General features: G+C 42.4%; 1 protein-coding gene and 1 long non-coding RNA gene across 2 annotated transcripts; one reads left to right on the forward strand and one right to left on the reverse strand.

The window, feature by feature from the left end:
- The first annotated feature begins 683 nt into the window (after nucleotides 1–683).
- On the forward strand, nucleotides 684–12280 carry LOC126997426 (glycosylphosphatidylinositol anchor attachment 1 protein-like). Its single transcript, XM_050858514.1, has 13 exons — nucleotides 684–882; nucleotides 2393–2534; nucleotides 2908–2993; nucleotides 4049–4180; nucleotides 4867–5026; nucleotides 5500–5666; nucleotides 6111–6263; nucleotides 6727–6845; nucleotides 6990–7201; nucleotides 8640–8758; nucleotides 9053–9243; nucleotides 10140–10304; nucleotides 10878–12280. The coding sequence occupies exons 2-13, from the start codon at nucleotides 2393–2395 to the stop codon at nucleotides 11173–11175; spliced, it is 1944 nt and encodes a 647-aa protein (XP_050714471.1). The 5' UTR covers nucleotides 684–882; the 3' UTR covers nucleotides 11176–12280.
- A 1118-nt stretch (nucleotides 12281–13398) lies between these two features.
- Nucleotides 13399–17833, reverse strand: LOC126997430 (uncharacterized). The gene is made up of 2 exons (XR_007752102.1): nucleotides 17477–17833; nucleotides 13399–15834 (listed from the first exon to the last, which is right to left on the reverse strand). It is a non-coding gene; the product is annotated as an uncharacterized LOC126997430 (long non-coding RNA).
- Nucleotides 17834–18001: the final 168 nt, after the last annotated feature.

An 18001-nucleotide genomic window follows, 5' to 3' on the forward strand; every position in this document is an offset into this window, starting at 1 on the left:
TTAATCATTTCTTGGAGGCCTGTGTTGCTTTGATTTGTAAATTTGCTTTGTGTAGGCTGTCATACATCCAGCTATTTAGCCTCCATGCATTACTCTGTTCTCTGCCTTACTGGAGGATCTTGTTTTCATAAAGTTCAATACCATTTAGAGAATACTATTTACATTGCATTCATTACTACTGCCATAATCTATTCCTCTATTCAAGCGTCATTTTATTATCAAATAGGTTTTTATTTGTCAACCAATATACCATGCAGTATGAGTAAAGAGTATTTTCTTATAGTGAAGGTTTGAATGTAAGATTAATGTAGTAGAATAAAGTGCTGTGTGTTTATGGGGGAAGGGGGTAATTTAAAACAAACGACAGCCATCAAATTAAGGTGAGTGGAGGGAAAAAATAGGTTTGCATTGTAACTAAGATTTGCAACATTTTATTTCACATTGTAAACTATTAAGAAATAATGAATAAAGGTTATTTGTTCAACCAACTGAACTATAAAAATTTTCTTGGTGAATGGTTATTTGAGGATGAAAACAGAAGAGATGAAATTAGATACCACATTCAAGAACCCGGAAAAAAATGTTTAAGGGCTGTGAAGGCACAATCAACCATAAAAAAAAAAAAGCCCTAGAAGAGGAGCCGTTACAAAGGCGATCTCTGCACATGACCACAAAAATACACAAGCTTCAAGACCAAGACCAAAATCCAACATAAACAGGCCACAAGAAGAAGAGCGGCTCGGATAATTAGAAATGTGTGGATAATTCGTGCGTTCCGTGTGTGTTATTTATCCTTAAGAAACCCAAAGCAAGCAGACAAGCGTGAGGATACTAATGGTTGCCTGGGAGGGAGAATAAACACTTGAAAATACGGAAAAGAAGGTAAGAATGGAACGCCGGGTGCTTATCTGTGTCCCTCTTCCTCCTTTCATCATTCATTTTTTCTCCACTTTCCTACTTCCATCACCTCTAATCTCCCTTCCTAATTTGCTTTGACATATTCATAGTTCCTCTCGTTCCTTCCGCAGACGTCTATAAATGAAGAAGATTAATTTTTCCTAGATTATCAACTCTATAGCTTCTGTCAACACCATTCATCCAACACCTGGCCAGTGACCCCTTGTGTATGTTATAAGGCTCGAGGAAAAATAAATGACCCAAGAAAAAAAAAAAAGGAAGTCTAGGAGGCCATGCTGCTCTAGTTGGTGCATCCTGTCAAGCGTCAAACTAATCCTGCCAGCACATTCTTGAACTGTATCAATGTTCAGCACCTGCCTGGCCCAGTTTAGGTTAGTTCTACTGTTACCATTACCACTGATGAGGTTTCAGGCCCTGCTTCGCCGCTGATGCAGTGCTTGAGGGCTGTCAACAATTACAGCGTTAGCCTCAGTAATAGCCTCCGATGCACATATTCTCAAACATTGTAGTGAGTGAGTGTGTCTTCATTTCGGTATTATTCTAGTGTTTGCCCGTACTCACCCCTCGCAACCAAAATTGGCTAGGGGGCCATTGAGACTTCGGGGAATGCGGTGGTAAACATGAAATGCGTTGCAAATGCATAGTTTTTGAGTTATGAGGGGTTGAAAAATACCGTAGATGTAGGGAAATTCCTTACAATTACTTAGATGTAGGGAAATTTCATACATTTCGTTTTTTATTTTTACAATGTACGAAAACCACGCAAGGTAATTATTGAAAATCACTCTGCACCTCGAAAATACGATATTACGCCTCCATATTGTATTTAAGGGCATATTATACATACGGACGATGTATTTACATGGCGACGCCATTGCAATATGAGCAGCGTGTGAGGAAGAAATGAGGGACACCATGAGCGACTGGCTAGTATTGGTACCGGTACCGAGCAGTCTGGTACCGGTACGTACCGTATAGCTGGTACCATTAGTACCAGTACTGGTACTAACGGTTGGTACCCCTATTGTTGAGTAACGTGGCAGCGTGATTACTGTATTGTTGTTCAAGTGACGTGCGGGAAGAACTGAGCTCAGCTGTGTGGCCGCGGAGCTGTGTGAGTCCAGTTGCGTGAGACATCTAATGGCCAGTTCATAAAATATCGTGTAAAAGTGAAAAAAACGTGTAAATTAAACACTTATTTGGATTTTGGACCCCGCGTTATTTAAAAAACGCATAAACCAAACTCGCGTAAATCGAAAGTTACCTGTATATATATACTATATATATATATATATATATATATATATATATATATATATATATATATATATATATATATATATATATATATTAAGACCTGTGAGGTCATATTGATATGCTCATTGCAACTCAAATCTTGAAGTCTTCATTATAAGTTTTCTTTGGTTACTTTTGAACTATACATGCATTGCTAACTCCTCTGCTTCCCCAACAGATGGGCCTTCTAACAGACCCAGGCATGGACCAGTCACCTCTGCCAGCCGTGTTGGAGCGCCACCACCGCCTGCTGTGTGTGTGTCTGTACATCTTTGGCTGTGTGTGGTTTCTGGCACTTGCACACAATGCACTCAACCATGGTGGGTGTTTGGGTGTTCGGGGTGATGAAGGCATAATTGGGAAGGGTGTGTGTGTGTGTGTGTGTGTGTGTGTGTGTGTTGATGTTATCTTTAAATTATTGCTTTTGTTCTCTGGGTCTCATTCTCCCTCTACTCCTTTTCTTCCTACATTGTATATTTTTTTTCCTTCCTCTCTATGTCTTTATATCTTCCTACTCATTTCCCATTTACTGTTTTCATTAACTATACAATTTCCCTGTTATTCATGCTTTCCTCTCAATATACCAATCTCTTTATTTGTGTACTTTATAATCAACAAAGCAGTGCAAAGAAACATCCCAAAACCAGGACAGTCCCAGTACACCCACAGGCTCACTGTTGCATTTTCCCCCAGGGACATACTTCTCGGAGAATGCACTGCTGCCGGGGCTGGTCCAGGGTGACTTTCAGGGTGATTCCGAGGCCTTGCGCTACCTTGAGGTGGGTGATGGAGGTGGTGGGATGGTCAATACACTTTCTCATTTTTTATCATCTTTATTAGTTTCCATGGCACCGTTAAGGACAGTGCTTGCTGACATTGGTAGCTCTCCTGTCTGATTCCACAGGTTGATTTTTTTTTTTATAATATCTCATTTTAGCTCATTCTCCTGCTCTCTTTGTGTCACATTCTGGTGTACCGTTACTTAACCAGGGCTGATGTAACTGCTTGTACAGTCGACAAAGAAAGTACTGAGCACTAGCCATTGGTACCCCCCTAACCAACACAACACCATGTCTTTAGATTTCCCTCAAATTTTATTCAGTTAACTTAAGGGTGTTCAATACTCTATTTGTTGACTGTACATGGTTCTGGAAATATGCTTCAGCTACTAAGTACATACAGTGCAACATGTCAGGATGGTTAGGCAATGCATCTTGTGTTGTTTCAGGAAGAGTTACTTACTGCACCATACAACCAATTTTATATCCAGCATCTTTTTTTTTTTAGGCCTATTTTTCAAGATGTCACTGTATACACCAGAATATACGTTTTTTAAGTCAAATCATTATAATATTTTAATGTTATACTTAGTTTCTACTCATTTGCTCCCCTTTCTCCCCCTTTCCTTTTCCTTTTTTTCTCATTTCTTATTCTTCCCTCCCTTTGTTCCTCCTTCCTCCCTTCTCACCCCTCATTTTCCTTCTCCTCATCTCACCTTTCATTTTCTTTTTTTTCTCCTTTCCTCCTTTCCATTTTTTATTTCCTCTGTCCCCTCCCACCCTCCCTCCCTTCCTTTCTGTTGCTTCTTTCTTCCCATCCTTCTTATCTTTTGTCTCTATTCTTCTCTGTCTTCCTCTTTCCTCTTACACTTCCCCTCTCTCCATTTTCCTTCCCCTCCTTCCTTCCTCCATTCCTTCTCATCCCTCACTCTCCTGTCTTCTCTCCAACCTTCTTCCTGACATCATTCTCCTCTTCCTAATCTATTTTTCCTTATCTTCCTCATTCTTACATTCCCTCTCCGTTCCTCCATCCATCTCCACCATTCCTCCGCCAGAGCCTGGAAGAGGAGGGGAACAAGCACCCGTCATCCATGCCTCACCCGTGGCTGGTTGGACAGTTCACCCAGCTGGGCCTTGACACATACACCCATTCCTTCACCCTGCAGTACCCGATGGGCCGTGGGAAGGTGAGACTTGAGAGTTGGGAGGGTACTGAGGGAATGAAAGAGCAAGGAAGGGAAAAGTAAGGAAAGAAGAGACGAGAAAAGAATGAGTGAAGAGTCAGAAAGAGAAGTGAGGAACAAAGGAAGATAAAGAATGAAGGAAAGACTGTAAGATGGGAAGGAAAAAGGAGAGAAGGAAAGAAAGGAAGGAGAAAAGGGATTATTGAGAAGAAGGAAGGTTGGGAAGGTGAGGGAATGGAAGTGTAAGGAAAGAAGGAAGAAAGGAAGGGAAAAGTAAAGAAAGGAAGAGATGGGAAATGGAAGGGAATTGAAGGGTCAGAAAGAGAAGGGAGGAAAAAAGGAATAAAGGAAAGAGGGTTAAAAGAAATATGATGAATAAAGAAGGGAAGGAAAAATAGGGAAAAAGGAAGGCTGGAGTAGGAAGGGAAAAAGAGGTTATTGGGAAGGAGATTTTGTAAGAGGAAGACAGGAGGAGGAAAGAGAAGATAGGGAGAGAAAGTGAGGGAAAGTGTATGAGAAGAAGAGGAATATGGAAGAAGAAAAAGAAGGAAAGAAAGAACCTGACAAAAAGAAAATGAGACAGGGAAAGAAAGTAAGGGAAAGTGTGTTAGAAGAAGACGAATTATGGAGAAGATGAAGCAGAAGGAAAAAACGAACCTAACCTAACCAAACCCAATCCACACCCACAGAACTTTACCGGCCGCAACGTTTATGCCATCCTGAGGGCATCGCGAGGCAGCAGCACCGAGGCCCTGGTAGTGGCGGCCCCCTACCGACCCCCCTCCTCACTCCTGCAAACCACCGCCCCTTCCATCGCCCTAATGCTGGCCATGGCAAAGTTTTTCTCCAGTGAGTTGTGTTGTGGTGGTGTCTCTTCCTTCTTCTCTCCTTCCCTTTTCTCCTTCTCTTCCTCTCCATCTCCTCTTTGTTCTTCTCCAGTGAGTTGTATCGTGGTGTTGTCCCTTCCTTCTCCCCTCCCTCCTTTTCCTCCTTTATCTCTTTCTTTTCTTCTCCATATCCTCTTCCTTCCCTTATATCTTCCTTCTTTTCCTTTTTCTTCCCCTTCTCCTCCTTCCCTTCTTCATTGCTCCCTCTCTCCCTTCGTCTCCTCCTCTATCTCCTTTCCTTCCTCCCTTTGAGCTATTCCTATTCCCCACTTTCTCCCTTCATTCCTCTCTTCCCTCTCCTTCCCTTTCTTTAACACCTTGGACCTCAGGACATATGTATTTAGAACCTGTGTACTGTGGTGGCAGTGTGAGATAGAAGGAGTAAAGTTTGTATAATAACAAGAACAAATATTAACATTGTGTCCCCCTCCTCAGAACAAGTATACTGGGCCAAGGATGTTATTTTCCTCATCACTGAACATGAGCAGTTGGGTGCCCAGGCCTGGCTCGAGGCTTACCATGGCCCCCCACCCACCAGCCACACCCCATCCCCACCTCTGCTGGACCCTGGCAACTTGGAGGGGCGGGCTGGGGCAATACAGGTGCGAGAGAGAGAGAGAAAGAATAGTATGGTTGGTTTTACTATTACTATTACTTCTACTTTTCTCCTCTCCTTCCTTCCCATTTTCTGCACCATTATTCTTCCCTTCCTTTTTTCTTTCCTTTATTTCTCCCTACCTGCCTTCCTTCCTTCTCCCCTCTCTTTTTTTCCATTCTTCCTTGCTACCATGCTTTCTCCTTCCCTTCCTTCTTTCCCTTCTGTTCTCCTCCCCTCCTTTCTTTCCTTTCTTCCTTCTTACCTTCCTTTCTCCATCCTTTCCTTCTCTTTTCTTCCTTCATTCTTTCTATCTCACATCAATGCTGCTCCTCTATTTTCCTCCTCTTCCATCACCCCTCTCTCTCTCCCTGTCTATCCTCCCCCACCTATCCACACAGCCTCCCCCCAGAACCCCACTCCTAACCCCACCACCCTCTCAACCCCACAGGCCGGCATCAACTTGGAGGTTCACAGCCCTCATGTGACACATCTTGACGTGAGGTTGGAGGGCCTGAATGGACAGCTGCCCAACCTTGACCTGGTCAACCTCATCCATCGTCTCTGTCAGCGTGAGAATGTGCCGCACACCTTCAAGAACAGGGTGGGTATTAGGGTGGGGTAGGGCATGGTCAGGTTGAGGTTTGTTAGTTTGATTGGGATAGGTTAGGTTAGGTATTTCTTGCAGACAGAGAGGTGGAGAATGTAGGGAAAGGTCTTTGTCCACACCTCTCCCCCATTCCTTTCGTACTCTTCTTTCCCATCTTTCTCCTCCCCTCCCTTTCCTTTATACCCTTCTTCCTTCCCTTCTCCAGCCATATGTTCTCCTTTCCTTCAACCTAGCCTACTCCTTTCCTTTCCTCTTTTACTATCCCCTCCCCTCCTCTCCTCTTCTTGTACATCCTCCTCTCTCTTCCCTTCCCCTGAAATAGCAACCCTTTCTAAGCTAACATAATCTCACAACTGTCTCCCCCTTCCCTTCCTTTCCTACCATCCTTTGCACCACCTTTTGTTTACATCCTTCCTCCCTCCCCTTCCTCTAATCTTTCCCATTGCACTCCCCACAGGCTGACCACCCTAGGCCAGAGACTCTACAAGGATGGCTGCACCAGCTAAGCACCCTATTGGCCATGGTGACTGCCCAGGCCTCGGGGGTGCCCACTGGTAACCATGGACTGTTCCACAAGTAAGCTGAAGGGGGAGGAGGAGGAGGAGAAGAGGGAAAATTAGAAATGAATAAAACTAAGGAGCACTCAAGACACACACTCAAGCACAGACATTCTCCGTCACCTCCTCTTTCTCATCAACCCAAACATCCCATTCTCTGCAGATACGGCGTGGCAGCAGTGACAGTGTCTGGGGCAGCGCGGGGCGAGGGTGAGCCGGCGGTGGGTGTGGTGGGGCGAGGCAGGTCAGTCAGGCTTCACCAGGTTGGACGTGTGCTGGAGGGAGTGTGTCGCTCGCTCAACAATCTACTCGAGCGCTTTCATCAGTCCTTCTTTTTCTACCTCCTGCCAGCGACGAACAGATATATTTCCATAGGTGAGAGTTTGTGTGAGTGTGTGTATATATTTTCTTTCTACTCGAGTGCTTTCATTAGTCTTTCCTTTCCTACCTTCTGCCAGCAACAAACAGATATATTTTAATAAGTGAGTGTTTGTGTGTGTGCTACAGTGAAACCAAATTGTCAAGTCTGTTTTGGCATTGGCTTCTGCGGGTCCATTTTTCCCCTCTGCTCTGCCACATAGTCCCAACACCTATTTTTCCTCTCATATGTTACGTATAGCTTACATATGAGAGGAAGAGATGGGTGTTGGGACTATGTGGCAGAGCAAAGGGGAGGAAAGGACCCACGGGAGCCTAAGCCAGACCGGCCTCGACTTATTTGTAAGACTACAGTACCCTCTCGAGTTTTTTCGTTCGTTCGATTCCGAAGGTATAAGCTAAAAACTCAAAACTTACCGTCTATGAAAACACTGAAAAAGCTTATTTGTTCCGACCCGTGGAATTTTTTTTTTTTAATTACAAGTGAACTTTGGCCACGGTAGACTCTCCATCTGGGCCTGATGGTGCGACCTGAGCCCCGTCATTGCATGAGCAGCTGTTTATAGTGGCACCATTATAACTGGCTTCTGTTTCCCCCGGGCAGGGTCTTTTTTCCTCCTTTACTCCTTTGTTATCTCAAAATCAAAGTAAGAAAATAGGAAGAGAGAACGGGTCGTTCCTCCCCAAATCCTTCTCATTTCACCATCTGTGTGTGTGTGTGACAGGTATGGACATGGCCTAACCTAGTTAGGTAATGTCCTGACCAATGCCCTGACCTGACTCTCCTTTCTGACCCTCCCTCCTCACACCCTTCTCCTTTCTCCTTGTTTTCATCCTGTCTATATCACCTTTCATGAGAGGGGCTCATAACCAGAGTGAAGCACCTCTCTCTCTCTCTCTCTCTCTCTCTCTCTCTCTCTGCCATAGCCACAATGTTTCGAGGAAAACGTCCAGTGTAATAGTACCTTTTAAGATAGCGTGCGTGACGCCGATGGTAAGTAGGCGTGACCCGTACATGTCAAAGCAATGAAGAAAGTGATAATGCGGGAAAGTCGGGATGGTAAGAATTGAGTACTAATCGCGAAACTCGAGGATCGCGAAACTCGGACAGCGCGAAACTCGAGAGGGTACTGTATAGTGCATGTATGTTTTTTTTAAGTGAATTGACAGCTGTATATTCTAGTCTTGATTTTAGCAGAGATTTTATTAACATTCTTAGCATCTCCTCGCCCATGAAGTCAAATGCAACCTTTCCACATGTCAGCAACCTTAAACATTCTCCACTTACCTTGTTGATATGCTTTTTGGGAAAGGTTACCTTGTACTACCACTCCCAGGTGTGTATATTTGCCTAGTTATCTATATATTATTTGTGTATCTATTAATCTATTCATTTTATTTATTTATTTATTAATTTATTTCCGTTGCCCCATAGGTGTTTACATGCCACCCTTCAGCCTGATCGCTGGGGGGGTGCTGGTGAAAGCTCTCGCTCTGTGGTATTCATCAAGCTGTGGAGAGGCTGTGAAGGACGGAGAGGGAGGAAAGAGTAAGGTAAGGGGATGGGAGGAGAGAGAAAGGAAGAGTAAGAGAGACAGGCAGAGATTTAGAGGAGAAAAAACAAAACAAAAATAAAACAAAACATAAGAAGAAAAGGAAAAGAAAGGAAGGAAAGCAATATAAAGAGAGAGTGAGAAACATACTATAACTACCACTATTACTACTACTACTACTACTAATAATAATGATAATGGTAGTAGTATTAATTCTACCACCACTACTACTATTATCATAGCTACTAATAATTCTACTACTACTACTACTACTATTACCATTACTATTACACAGGTCAACTACAGCCTGCTCCAGTGGGTTCCAGTGGTGGTAATGATACACGGGGCCTGCATCCTACTCTCGTCCTGCCCTGCCCCTCTCTCCCGACTCGGCCTGGCCCTGGAGCTGATCCCGGAGGACAGTGTGGCCCTGGGCGTGTGTAGCGCTTGTCTGGCCCTGATGCTGGTGGCCATGTCTCTTTCTAGGTGAGGGGAAGGATGAAGGAAGGTATTTGAGAGTAAGGTGGAAAGAAAAGTATGGGTAAAGGGAATGGAAGGATAGAGTTGAGAAATTGGGAAGAAAGGAAAGAGAGGGATGGAGTGAGGAGGGAGAGAGTGGCAGGAGGGAGTGAATGCGGAAAGAAGGTATTTGAAAGTAAGGGAGAAAAAAAAAGTATGTTAAGTGAGATGGAATGGGAATGGAGGGAGAGAGTTGAGAAATTGGGAAGGAAGGAAAGAGAGGGATGGAGTGAGGAGGGAGAGAGTGGCAGGAGGGAATGAATGATGAAAGAAGGTATTTGAGAGTAAGGAAGAAAGAAAAGTACTATGTGAAGTGAGATAGAAAGGAAATTGAGGGAGAGTTGAGAAATTGGGAAGGGAGGAAAGAAAGGGAGAGAGTGGCAGGAGGGAGTGAATGATGAAAGAAGGTATTTGAGAGTAAGGGAGAAAGAAATGTACTGTGTGAAGTGAGATAGAAAGGGAATGGAGGGAGAGAGTTGAGAAATTGGGAAGGAAGGAAAGAGAGGGACAGAGAGTGGAAGGAGGGAGTGAATGAGGAAGAAAATTCAAGGAAGGAGAAAGGGAGAGAAGGGAGGGGCAATGTAGGGAGGTGTGTGAAGGATAATAATTGTATAGTTTGCTTACTTTTTTAGCCTTATGTTTCTTACTATTTTCCTTCTTAATTTTCCTGCCTTTCCTTCTTTCTTTCCCTTTCTCTGTTATCTTCTCCCAATTCTCCTTCCTTCTCTTTCATCTTTCTTTCTTTCTAATTTATTCTTCCCTCTCTTCTTTCTTTATCTTTTCCCTTCTCTCTCTTATCCCCTTCTCTTGTTTACCCCATCTTTCCCTTCATGACTCTCTCCCACCTTCTCCCCCCCACACAGGTATCTCGTCAAGCCAAACAGCAGCTGGGAGGTTCTCAAGATCTTTGCCGTGCTGGAGTTGGGTGTTCTTCTCTTTGCTGGGGCTGTCTACAACTTCTCCCTGGCTCTCCTTATAGCTGTCATATACACACCAACTGCTCTTATGGCCTCACCCTCTGCTAGCAGGTGAGAGACATAGAGAGGTTGTGTGTGTGTGTGTGTGTGTGTGTGTGTGTGTGTGTGTCAGAAACTTTAGCTAGCAGTAATAATAATATAGTTGTTATGTAACAGTAATAGTAGTGGTGGTAGTAGTAATTGTTGTAGTAGTTGTAATTTGTTGTAGTGTGTAGTTAAAATTTAGGTTGTGTCTTTGAAATTCACCCACGGTCTGATCACTTACTGGACTCATGATCACCAGCCAGAACCTTCCCCAAGAGAACTTAGGAGCTCATTAGCTAATGTGTGTGTCTGTGTGTGTGATGGAAAGGTTAAGAAAGAAGGAAAGGGGAGAGGAGATAAAGAAGGAATAATAATTGGAAAGGGCAGAGAGAATATAGGGAAGAAAGGGAGAGAAGAGGAAGAAGAGTTGGAAGATAGTTATAAGAAAAGAGGGGAGGAAGGAGGAGAGATGGCAAGAAGAAATAATTAGATGACGGAAAGAAAGTAAGGAAGAAATGAGGTAGAGAAGAGGAAGAAGAGTTGGAGAATAGTTATGAAGAAAAACTCAGATACTAAAAAAACATTCTCTCCTTCAAACAGATTACTCCGTGCGGGCAAGTCAGCACTACTTCTCCTGGTCCATCCTCTGAGCCTCCTATACCTCGCTGTTATGTTCGACACATATTCCAATTTCCCCGAACTCAGCGTGCTCAAACTGTTGAGTAAGGGCGCTGTAGGGGCCAAACGTGCTCTTATGTATAGTGTGGTGGACTCCTTTATCTACTCCAATTGGGTGTTTGATGTGGCAACGCTGTGTCTGCTCCCGGTGTGGCTGTTGCTGTGGCAGATTGTACATCATAAAGTTAGTGTTGAGGAGGGTAAGTGTAAGAAGGAGTAAGTGTGTGTTCGTGTGTGTGTGTGTGTGTGTGTCTTAGATTTCTCCATAATTTAACCCCTTCACTACGGCCGGGCCAAAACAGCGCCCCGCGCCATATCCAAGATCACCGCTTGCACCAAATTTCAAATGTCGTAATTGAATATAAGTATAAATATAAGATAAAATAACTCGTATATTGGCTATATAAATATAAGATAAAATAACTCATATATTGGCTAAAGCGAGCCAGGACGCAGTATGCTCGTCCTCGGATATGGCACGTAAGGACGCAGTATACGCATCCTCGTGTTGAAGGGGTTCAGATCACCAAGTTTGTGTCCTTTATATATTGTTCAAGCTAAAGTGTGTGTGTGTGTGCATTCAAGTCATTCCCATATAATATAATGTTTCCTTTTTTGATACTTTTTTGTTGCTAATTTTCTTCTTTTGTACCTTCAGAATTGACAAGTATTATTATTATAGGGTTCATTGCTAGCCAGGATGATGTATGGCATTATTGATACTTAAGATTAGCAATAATTTTTTGTGTGAATCTGCCTTTATTCATGTAACCATCAGAGAAAGAGAGAGAGAGGGGGGGGGGGGGAGGAGGAGGTGTTACTGGATACAATATAGGCTACATTCATATCAAATAAGACAAAATGGTAAATTATTATTATTACAGAAGATGACTACTGTTGATTGTATTTCCCGTTTCACATCTCCCTTGTATTTTCTTCCACAACAATAGAAAAATAATACTGTACAACACTTTTCTTTACCATACAATAGTTTGCCATCCAGATAAATGTTCAGAATGGAAGATGAAGAGGATCATAGTAAATGGTAAATGGTAAAAGTGTAGGAAGAATCAAGAGGAGACTCTACAAATAGGGTAGCTAAGAATGGCAAGAGGATTATTAAAAAGGATGTCAAAAGGGCAATTATCTGTGGCATAAAGGATCTTATTGAGGGCTGGGCCTAAGTTTTGCCCTCTATAATCTGTTTCAGCTTCTGGATGTTGTGGAGTATGAGTCATAACTAATTTTCTTACTGCTTCTATTGATTTGGTTTTGTGTTTTAAAGTAATTTCTTCTGTCACTGATGATGAGTCCAAGATATTTGATTTGTTGTATTATTTTGATTCCTTCTATTTCTTGTTGTGGTTTCATTGTGTTGTATATCATTATACTGGTTGTTTCTGGTTAACCCGTCCGCTGCAATTGGCATGGATTTGGCTTTCACTGGTAGCCACTTCCAGGCCTTTCTCTGCCTCTGTGGTGGATAGTGGAGTGTTTCCCATGTGGTATTGGTATGCTGGATATCCACTCCCAAGGTGCATGAGTTTACATTTAGCTTGGTGATGTCTTCTTGTAGGAAATCCACAGTCAAGGGGTTAAGCCACATGTCAGTGTTGCCTCTTCAAGAGTTTTGATGGCTCTTATTAGCCTACACAGCCCAGTCCAAGGAGCCTAGAATCCCTGGCCAGTCAGTAGCGATAAAAAATAACAAAAAAAATTTCATGTATAAATCTGGAGTTCAAAATCGAAAGGAAAAGCGCCTGCCCAGCCAAAACTATTTTCTATTATCCATTATACTACAGCCCTTCCTCTATTTTTCTGCAAATAGGTAATAAATCTTCTATACCTGTTTGTCTTCACTTCTCCATGAGAATAGAATCTATGAGAAGTGAGACAAACTCTGAAATGAAAACTTGATGATGCTGAGAATAAACTTGTCTAAAAAAAATTATTGCTACAGTAATAATAGAGGTGTCTCAGGAAAGAAGCAGAGATCTGGAAAGGTTACTATCAGAGCTTAAAAGAAAGAATGTCACAAATGAAGACAGCTCGTCTGTTAAAAAAAAGTAATCACTCAATTCACAGGCTTTGCTGACATAAACATTGTTCCCCACATGCATGCCAGTATATAGAAAAAGGGGTTGATGTACCTGCTTACAAAACACAAAAAGAATACTCAGAAATGGTAACAGTGAAGATGGCAGTCCAGGTTTCAATAAGCCCACTTTTTTACCCATGAAGCTATGAGCTGATGTGGCAATTAAGGCAAGCAAACTTCAATTATGAGCATTGGGAATCAAGGAAATGGTGATAAGAAAAGAAATGGAATGGGACAGGAAAAAATGTTACGTAGGTGGTTTTCTCCTGTCCGCTTCCAGTAGGCTCTGCAGAATGGCACACTTTGGAGAGAACATTAGCCAGCAGGTAGTTATTAAAAATATGGTGATGAACGGTGGTCTTTATTTCTGAAGCAGTACAACAGTCACAACTGGAAATGTGTCAGTGTTGTTGCCTTTCCCAATTCATGTGTTTCGCCTCACTGACTGCCTGCTACCTGATGAGTGCCTAGGTCTGAACAAGGATTCTAGAGTACTCCAGATGTCACACTGACTCTGTGTCTTGTGGTAATGGGTTCTTATCCATCACAGGTTCAAGGGCCAATGTGACAGATGAGCACTGAGGGCAAACTTAGTGTTTGCCCCCAAGTTTCCCAACTAATTGATGCTTCATGAGTATGCCCTTTTATACATCCATTTTCTCTCAAGAAGGTTCATGTGCATTCCATCTGCAAACATGGTAGACATGTCTAGAATCAAGTACATTACGTACGTAGATAATAACAAATCATACGTAAACTTCCCAGAAGCAGTACAATACAGCGGCTTAACATGATTAAATTGACTTTGGCATCGAAATTTTCGATGGTACTTTCCCAGTAGCAAGAAAAGCTCTTACAATCATGATTGTGACAGTGAATACTGGCTGGAAGTTATGGGTTGGAATGGATATTTCATAATTGCAGGACTAAATGCTACAAAGCTGAAATAAATTTCATTCAGTTGGTGTTACAGTAACATTGCTAACTTGATGGAACATCTTAGAATCTATCAATGATCTACAATTTTGGGTAAAGCTTTGAGTATAACAGTTTAAAATCAGTTTCTTCTCATCCTGTGACAAAGAAATTATTTACCCTTGCTTGATATTATCAATTAAAATAGATTGATCTACAAATACAGCATAATTAAAATTTTGGAATTTCAGTAAATTTGTTCCTTAATCTCTGGGTGTTTTATATACACTTGATGAGGACAGGAAAGAGACTCTGGCCAAGTTAATTTCAACAGTTTCACCAATCACATGCAGCCTGAGTTGAAAAGTGTGATACGTTTATCATGGTGTCACGCTATGACTATTAATTTCCTCCAATAAATGTTTATTTAATCTGGTATTCTTTAAGGAAGACACTATCCTCCACCATCTCCACCATCACCCACCACACAACATCTCAGAAGTGGATCTTCATGTGTTGGGCAATATCTTGTTTTGTTTTGAAATACTTTCCACAAACATCACATTTAAACTCTCTCAGGCCAGAGTGCCTGAAGACGTGCCTATTCAACGCAGATTGCAAGCCAAATCTTTTCCCACACTCTTCGCATTCATAATTTTTCTCAAAAGTGTGAATGCGTGTGTGTGTATTGAAAGTAGTTTTATCAACAAATCCTTTTCCACAGATGTTACATTCATAATTCCTCTCACGGGTGTGTAAAAATGAGTGTCTTTTGAGGGTACCCTTCTGAGTAAAACTTTTCCCACAAATGTCACATTCATAATTTTTTTCACCAGTGTGTGTAACTAGATGTTTGTTGAGGTTACACCTCTCACGAAATTTTCTTCCACAAATTTCACATTCATGATTTTTTTCGCCAGTATGCCAGTGATAGTGCTTAGTAAGGTCACCATTGAGCTTGAATCTCTTCCCACAAAGTTCACATTCATAATTTCTTTCATCTGTGTGTGTAACGCTATGTGTGTTGAGGTTACCCCTGAGCCTAAATCTTTTTCCACAAATTTCACATTCAAAATTTCTTACACCAGTGTGTTTAAGGTTGTGTGTCTTGAGATGATTTTTCTGAGCAAATCGTTTTCCACAAACTTCACATTCATGTTTTTTTTCACCAGTGTGTATAAGGTTGTGCCTGTTGAGGCGACTCTTCTTACTAAACTTTTTCCCACACTCAAGGCATTCATGATTTTTTTCACCAGAATAAGTGGGTGTGTCTGTTGGAGTCACTCTTTTCAGTGAGTCTTCTTCCACACTCATGCTACTCATTATTTCTTTCACCAATGTTTACCGTTTACCACTGATGAGGTTTCAGGCCCTGCAATGCTGCCAGCGCAGCACTACGCAGGGCCGTTGCTTTCTAGCTGAAGATAACAGCAACAAGGGGCTGGTGGTGGTTGATTTGATCATCCGAAATTCTCTCATCAGTGACAGTCTGCTTCTGCTCCTTGGTCCTGGCCACTTAGGCTGCAGCCCAACCTTTCTGTCTCCAGTGAAACATTATTCTTGATATGAGAAGGTGGCTGGTCTGGCAGGAACCCCGGGGAAGCTGGGGTGGGTGGCATGGTTCCCCCCTGATGCCACACTCTGAGACTGAGCAAGCAGGCAAAGTCAAGGAAGCACCAAGGAGTCCTGCAGTCAAAGGCATCAAGGATGAAGCAAGCATTGAGCACAGCACCTGCCTCAAACTCTCACTCCAGCACCATTAACAGTGGTAGCCATTGGAATACAAATAGTAGTATGCTGTCTCTTTGCCACAAAGCTCCCCACCTCAGCCACTTGCTTCAGCACCGGCATCAGCACCACTGGTGGCTGTTGGGACACAGAGTCATGAGCTGTCTGGAAATGAAAACTTTGAAACAGACTGCTCAGGTCAGCTAATTAATCTCAACTGATTTTGGAAACTATTGCTTTACTTACTACTCGTTTTACTGGCACGTAGTATATACTACATCTTCAAGTGATGTTATGAAATAAAAGATATTATTCCTCTACACTCCAACAAACATAAAACACCCAGTAGTGAGGAGGGCTGTGAGGACCAAGGAAATAATGGAGTAACAGCACACATTGTGTGTTATGCACCTGAAAGGTGCCCTGCGCATCATAAATTCAGATTACACTGATATTGTCCAATGAAATGAAGTGATTCTATGCAATATCTTTGTTTAAAATTATTTTTTGTAAAAAAATCCAAGTGTTATGACAACCCTATAAGCTGTTATCAATAATGTATGGCAATAAGCAATTGTAGCAGTTTACATCAATAAGTGAAAGAGGTTACGTGCAGAATGTGTGTGGATATACAGGTACCTGTTGTGTTGAAGATGTCTATAACAACAAGAAACTGACTTGCAATTACTAATCAGTGTATCAGTCAGCAGGGGAAGATGCATTTTTAACAGAATTGTCTGCCCACAGCACCGCTCAATATTTCATGGTGTCACTTGCCTGATACATGTATATTTTAAGTATCAAAACATATCCTATCACAACACCTACACTGACTTCAACCACTTTAATGTTTGCACACCTTGTTTATTCTGTCTCAATTATCCCCTGGGCTAGTAATGAAGACTGGTTTGATTAATGCGCCAATATCTTGTCTCCTATTCAAGCAACCGCTCTGCTGTTGTCAAATACATACTCTACGGTAAAGATTCATTTTAGTACCGTGCCAGTATCTCATTATCTACTTTATGAAACATCACTATCTCTTTTCTGCAAACCTTCAACAGTCATGGAAATGCTTTCAAAATCCAATTCAAGGCCCCCCCCACATGTATATGCGACTTATTTCTGCAAGGAGGTATTTCTCGCAACACCGGCTGCACCGCCGCCACGCCCGTCGCCAGAGCAAACTTGTTATTTTTATGCAAATACCGCGAATTTTATTATGGAGCATGAATATAACCTTACCTAACCAAACAAAACCCCCTGTGAGCTATTTTGCGGCGGCGGCACCACAGTCGCCGCGGCCAGCACCAGAGGAGGCGATGCGCTTTCGTAAACATTATCCCCTATTTTTAAGAGTAAAAAAAAAGTCCTTGAATTGGATTTTGAAAGCGTTTCCATGACTGTTGAAGGTTTGTAGAAAAGACATATGAAGAGATAGTGATGTTTCATAAGGTAGGTAATGAGATACTGGCACGGTACTAAAACGAATCTTAACCTACTCTACTAACCACAAACAATCCAGAAATCAATAGGAAAAAAAGGTGTAGAGATCAATGCAACTGAAAATTGGGCTGGTAAAGTTTTATCAACGCGCCAGTGTCCTGTCTCCTCCTCAAACAACCGCTCTTCTGTTGTCAAATACATACTCTACTAACCACAAACCCTCCAGAAATCAAAAGAAAAAAAGGCGTAAAGATCAAAATAACTGGAAATAGCCATGAAATGTGTGTGGGACCCGAGCTGTCACGGACGGCTGAGAACCAGAGTAAAACCTCACCTCTGACAGTGCAGTCTGCGGCCCCTGCCTTGACACCTTCGTAAATACCCGCGTGCCAGCCTGGGGAAGATTACAGGGAGCAGAGGCAGGCCATTTACAGGCGCGTCTACATCCCAGAGCCTTTTTACAGCGAGACAAACAGTGATGGGCGGGGGGCGAGAGCTGTCACTCGGGGCGGGGGCAAAGCTTGGGGGGCAGTGCTGGGTTGGGTGCGTCCTGCCACGGTTGGTCTTGGTCTTGGAAGTTATATTGTTTAAGATTGGGTGCGTCTTGGTAATTATTATTAGAGCGTCTTTCTTTTAATTAATTAGTATGAAAATAATGATAATGGGCCGCATTTTAGGTCTCTAACCTATACGCTACAGCACCCCACCGGAGCGTAAGGCGCAGACTCTCCCACGGGACCACGGGAGCCCCCAAGTATAGATTATTTTCAATTAAGCAGAGTATGGAGATAATGAAGAAACGAATGGAGATAATGATAATGAAGGAAAAGCTAATTTCATTAAATCTCAACACATTTAA

Source organism: Eriocheir sinensis, chromosome 12, assembly GCF_024679095.1.
Source record: "Eriocheir sinensis breed Jianghai 21 chromosome 12, ASM2467909v1, whole genome shotgun sequence".
Classification (NCBI taxonomy): domain Eukaryota; kingdom Metazoa; phylum Arthropoda; class Malacostraca; order Decapoda; family Varunidae; genus Eriocheir; species Eriocheir sinensis.

Excerpts from the sequence above, each read along its gene's own strand:
- LOC126997426 (XM_050858514.1), top strand. The coding sequence starts at position 2,393 with ATGGGCCTTCTAACAGACCCAGGCATGGACCAGTCACCTCTGCCAGCC. Across the intron at positions 7,202-8,639 it reads GAACAGATATATTTCCATAG|GTGTTTACATGCCACCCTTC; the intron begins GTGAGAGTTTGT and ends GTTGCCCCATAG. Across the intron at positions 8,759-9,052 it reads GAGAGGGAGGAAAGAGTAAG|GTCAACTACAGCCTGCTCCA; the intron begins GTAAGGGGATGG and ends ACTATTACACAG.